Genomic DNA, 6000 nt, shown 5'->3' with positions numbered 1-6000 from the left:
TCTAAGGCCCTTCTTCCGATCGCAGCTCAAATGTCATCCTTCTCATATTTTAGATTATGTCTACAGGTATGTCGACTTGTTAACCCATGACTGTAAAGGCTTTGGAAGAACTGATTCGGGCAGGGGCCTCTCTGGCCAGTGGTCAGGCTGTGGGCAGGGCCGCTGTCGGGGAGGCCGCAAACAGGAGGAGCATCCCTCCTCCAGTGACGGCATCCGGCCGGCGCCGGCGTCGCCCGGCTGCGCGTCACGGCGCGCGGTCTACCGGGGGCGTGGCCAGGCTAAGTCACGTGGCTTGGTTGCCTACGCGCTGCTGGGCCGTGGGAAGATGGCGGATGGGAAGGGAGACGCCGCCGCCGCTGCCGCCGCCGGGGCTGGTGGTGAGGCTCCGGTGGGGGCCGGAGCGGGAGACCGAAGCGGGACTGAATCCTTGGCTCGGAGTCAGCGCCCCACATCTCCGGCGCCAGGAGCCCCTGGACTGCGACCGTGTCTGTGGCAGCTGGAGACAGAGCTGAGGGAGCAAGAGGTGTCGGAGGTCTCCTCTTTGAACTACTGTCGGAGCTTCTGCCAGGTGAAGGGCTGACTGGTTGGGTGAGGGCGGCGGGGTGGGGAGGCCAGGGAAGAGGCCCCGGATCCATTGCCGTAGCCGGGGCCGGACTGGAAGGCGCGCTCTCCGTTTCGCCGCGCCCCCGGGCCGGGAAGGCCCAGCTCGGAAGCTTGACCGCGGGCCCCCCTCCGCCCTGCCGGACTTGAGCTACCGCCGGGCGGGCTGCGCTGGGTCAGACTTAGAGCTCGGAGGGCGCCGGCGGTTCCCTGGAAGGGCCGTGCCCTGCCGCCGTTGCCTGTGCCCGGCTGGGTGGTTGGAGCGCCATTGCCCTCGGAGGGATTGATGGCTCGTTTCTGCCAGGAGGTCCTTTTTTTGAGTGGAGTGCAGATCTCCAAACTGGAAAACCTGTTTTGTTTTTGTTTGCGGAATAACCCGGAGATTTGTGTTGGGGCCAGAGACTTATCTTTAGAGTCAGCGTCTACTGGGTCCCTAAAAGGTATGACAGTTCTTTGAAAGGCGTCTAGGTTAGGTGGAGGGTTTTTTGCGCTTTTGAAAAACACCCAGACAAACAAAAACATTTAAGGCGTTCTTTCGGCTCTTCTGTATCCTTTGAGGATTTTGCTACCATAAAGGCGGCTGGTGAGCCTGGTAGTGGTTATTAGGATCTCTAAGTAGAAGAAAGTCGGGAAAGATGCGGAGTGTGATCTCCTTTGGCAGTTGTATGGCCATTTCTGTGCCATACTGGTTTTAACCTATGATTAGTATTTATTCTTATGTTTAGTTTAGTCTCCACGATCAGCGAGATTTTTCTCAATGTTGTTGAGCCCCTTATAAATTTAAAGACATGCCATTCATTATCCTTTCTACTTCTGTTGTATCAGGTTTCCGAGCTACCCCTTTGCTCCTTATCCAGTATGAGCGTGTAAAATAATCATACTATGTTGGCATTTGGACTCTTAATGAATAGTTGACTTTGTTGAATAAATTGCGGTGCTCCAAACTTAGAATTTTGGGGAACAATTTGCTCTACTTAACCGGAGGAGAATAAAAAGTTGACTTGCTTGGTTACTTTTTCCTCTCTTGTCTGCTGAGCCAGAAGCGCCTCATCTCTGAATGGAATTTTGTCCTTGCTAATCTTTTCCATACATTGTATCACTCCAATTTTTATTCTACAACCTGTATCATTTCCTTGCACTATGAAGTGTTAAGCTGTAATTGTTCTTTGCTTCTTCACTAGTAATGATCATTTGTACTTACTACACACACCTGTTCTACTAATTTTTACTGACTCCATAGGATAGTGCCAGGTACTTTATGATGTGCTGAGGAAACATTACTAAGACAGCACTTGCACTTGATGAGCTTATAGTTGGAAGGAGGTGGTAGATATAACAGAATTTCCAATGCAGTTTTGGTAATGATGGGAAAGGAGGTATAGAGACAGTGCTGAGGGAAGAGTCCTCATGGGACATCCTAATGGGACCGACAATTAACTGGTAAAAAAATAAGTGAAAAGATTAACTCCAGAGTACAATATGTGCTTAGAAGGAAGTAACTGGGAAAGGCCACTTTAGATAGGGTGATCAGAAAAGGCCTTATGCTGAAAAGATGAAAAAAAGTGAGTGTTGTGTGTGTGTGTTTAGCATCCCAGGAACACAGAATGTTTTGGGAGAAAGCTAAATGGAAAAGGAGTAGTGAAGAGGAGGGTAGGAGAATTGTGGGTTTGGGGTAAGACTTCTAAGCTTGATTTGTCTTTCTAGAAAGATAATAAGAATGGATGTAACCAATCAAATTGAAGCTTATCAGAGGATATTATGCATATATTTTTTATGCTAGTGTTTGCAGCTCACATTTTATTTTAAATGAATCTTTTAATGTCTTGAGTCTTGGTCATAAACTAAAGATGTGAGGGCACAGAATAATTTAAAAAAGGAAGTATTTGTATTATATGATTTTTAAAATAATTGATTTTAAAGAGGAAAGAGGGGGAGGGGAAGAGAGAGAGATAAGTAGTGAAAAACATTGTTGTTTCACTTATTTATGCATCCATTGGTTGATTCTTGTATGTGCCCTGACCTGGGATTGAACCCACAACGTTGTCATGTGGGGATGACGCTGTAACCAATGCAGCTACCCAACCAGGGCTTTTCTGTGATTTTTTTTTTTTTGGCCTAAAGTTTTTCCCAAAACATTTTTTGGACAAATAAATGAAGTAAGAAAAGGTCTTCCTGTGATGGTATGTTGTAGTAGAAAGCAGGTGGAATTGGTTGTTAGTTGGATCTTAATTGTGACTCTACCATTTGTTAGCTGATAACCTTGGGTAAAACTATGACTGAAATTGTATTTTGCTTTCTGACCTTTATCTCCTGATAATGCTTTATACACACAGTAAAAATAGAAAGTTTATATACAACTCTTTATAATATTTATCACAACATTTTTGTCACATTTTTTCCAGTAGCCCAGATAAAGTAAGTCAACTTAGTGTGTTTTTGCTCACCAGATACAGGAAAAAAAATTTTTTTAAACTTTTTTAAATAATTAATTTTAGACAGAGAGAGAGACATGGAGACATCTATGTGCGAGAGAAACATCAATCTTTTGCCTCCCACACTCCTCCTGACCAGGAATTGAACCAGCAACCTGGGTATGTGCCCTGACTGGGAATCAAACCAGCCACCTTTTGGTGCATGGGTTGATGCTCCAACAAACTGAGCCACACCAGCCAGGGCCAGAAAAAAAATTTTTTAAATTTTATGATGAAGTAGGAAAAATTTCACCAACCATATTTGGTTTAAGGGGTCTTGGTTTCACACTTGAAAGGTAAAATAATATTTATCCATCCTGTTAAGGAACCCTGGTTGTGGGTATTCCTGACATTGCACTACGTACTCGAGATGGGTGGGCACTAGGACCACATAACATATAAAGATAGGTAGTAGCATTACATTATCATAAAGGCCTGACCTGTGCTGTCGGGGATGCTTAATTGCCATAAATGTATTTTCATCAGGTGTTTAGTTTAGAAATGTCCTAGAGACTTAGGTTGTGCCAAGTAGATTCCTCCTGCAACACATTGGGACCATATTCTCTCCATCTTTTGCAGCACTTAAAAGAAATGGCTTTATTTTTGGAATTGCGCCAAGTCAAGAAATAAACTAACATATGAAAGGATAGAGAAAGCTTGTCTCATTCTGGGCATGTTTTCAGTTGTCAGGAGTTTGTGAAGATGATAACAAAATTGCAGAAGTAATAATTACTAAGAAAATAATACCTAGATTAACTTGTAGTGAACATTTGTATTCAGTGACTATGGAATGTGTGTTTTTTCTTTTCCTCAGTTCCTTTTCTGAAAATATTGTCTGCCAGACAGTGTGGGTTAAGATAAACTCCAGAAAACAGTCTTCCTTTTGTTTTTCTGAAAAATTGATGATAGCCTCTTAAGTTTTTGCTATATTTTGGGAACCAAAATTCCTGAAGTTTTACAACTGGTTGTTCTATATGTAACACAAATTTTGAGGACTTTTAAAGTAATCTTCATTAACAATCTCAAAGTTAGTAGGTGAACTTTGAGAATATCAGGCAAAGTAGTTTAATGAGTAAACCTTGCTTACATGAGACACTTTTAGGTACCACACAGTGACTTTGTAAAATTTTCTTTTTTAAATCGTCATCCGAGGTTATGTTTTTCATTGATTTTAGAAGGAGGGGGAGAGGAAGACAGAGACAGAGACAGAGACAGAGAGAGAGAGAGAGAGAGAGAGAAACATTGCCTTATGCACCCCAACTATGAATTGGACCCACAATCTTCTGGTGTACAGGATGATGCTCTAATGACCTGAACCACCCGGCCAGGGCGACTTTGTAAGTTTTTAAATGGTTAAAATAAATGAGTACTACATATATGTATTTCAGTTTTCCTAGATTAGGGATTGAATACAAAGGGTCTAAGTTAGGCATAGTTCACCATTTAAGTAAACTAGTTTTGTGACCTTGGACATGTATTGTTTAAAAAAAACCTTAGTTTTCTAATTTGCAAATGGAATAATAATAGTACTTATATTGTCCTTTATGTAAATTCATTGTTGTGTGGACTAAATAAGACAGTTTCTATTTAAAAAACCAATGCCCTCAGAATTGTCTTGAGTTTTTAAGATTTCTTAGCCTTGGAATAAAAAGCCTTTACAACCTTGCCCACAGTTTACTTTTCAGCTCTTACCTAGCCAGTCCCCTCACTCTAATCCTACTCTTAACTTATTCAAGGGTATTTGAAGTTCATGGATGACCAACGGGTGGTCTCAGTTGCTTCTGTGATTAAAATTTTGCCTGTGAATTTCCAAGTGCATTATTTTGGGAAAGATGATCTTAATTTTCATTGATTCTTTACGATTCAAGACACATATTAGGCTTTTTGTTAAGTATTTACCAATTGATTGACTGATCCTCAAAAGGATATAATTATTTTAACAAAATCTCAGGTCATATGTCTTTCCCTCTTTTTTAAAAAAAATGTATTTTTATTGATTTCAGAGAAGAAGGGTGAAGGAGAGATAGAAAGAAATATCAATAAGAGAGAATCATTGATTGGTTGCCTCCTGCACACCCCTACTGGGAGTCGAGCCTGCAACCCGGGTATATGCCCTGACTGGGAATCAAACCATAACCTCCTGGTTCATAGGTTTGACCCTCAACCACTAAGCCATCCTCGCTGGGCTGTTTTTCCCTCTTATTGTGCTGTTCTATCTTTTCCTCTCATTTTCTGCATGGCAAATATTCTCTCTTTAGGGCCAGTGCAAATGTCACTTCCTCTGTGAAGTTTTCTGATTTCACTAAATATATTTCCTCTTAGTTATTTGTGTTCTTTTGATTTTGTACACTTATTTTTTAAAATTTATTTTTATTGTTGAGAGTATTACAGATATCCCCCGTCACCCCCAACATCTGGCCTCCACCCCTACCCAAGGCCTTCACCACACTATTGTCTGTGTCAGTGGGCTGTGCATAAATGCATATAAGTTCTTTGATTAATTTCTCTCCCCCCTCTCCACCTTTCCTATGAGATTTGTCAGTCTGTTCCATGTCTCTGGACCAATTTTCTTTGTCAGTTTATTTTATTCATTAGATTCCACATATAAGTGAGGCCATGTGATATTTGTGTTTCTCTGACTAGCTTATTTGTTTAATAAAATAATCTTCAGGTCCATCCATGCTGTCTCAAAGGGTAAGAGATCCTTCTTTTTTACAGCTGCATAGTATTCCATTGTATAAATGTATATCTATGGTTTTTAAAATATATGTATTCTAATTGATTTCAGAGTGGAAGGGAGAGGGAGAGATAGAAACATCAATGACGAGAGAGAATATTCAATTGGCTGCCTCTTGCACACTCCCTACTGGGGATCAAGCCTGAAACCCAGGTATGTGCCCTGACTGGGAATCGAACTGTGACCTCCTGG

The 6000-nt window shown here is 41.8% G+C and overlaps 1 protein-coding gene across 1 annotated transcript in view; it reads left to right on the top strand.

Moving 5' to 3' along the window:
- The first annotated feature begins 323 nt into the window (after nucleotides 1-323).
- The window catches only part of RLF (RLF zinc finger), a 65399-nt gene continuing 59722 nt past the window's right edge, over nucleotides 324-6000 (top strand). Inside the window, exon 1 of the mRNA XM_079778107.1 lies at nucleotides 324-568. Coding sequence (XP_079634233.1) covers nucleotides 326-568 — 243 coding nt within the window. The 5' untranslated portion in view covers nucleotides 324-325. The remainder of the gene's footprint in view (nucleotides 569-6000) is intronic.

This window comes from Cnephaeus nilssonii (assembly GCF_951640355.1).
Source record: "Cnephaeus nilssonii genome assembly, chromosome: 7".
Lineage (NCBI taxonomy): Eukaryota > Metazoa > Chordata > Mammalia > Chiroptera > Vespertilionidae > Cnephaeus > Cnephaeus nilssonii.
The sequence above is the reverse complement of the archived record's forward strand: the minus strand, read 5'-3'. Positions and strand labels throughout refer to the sequence as shown.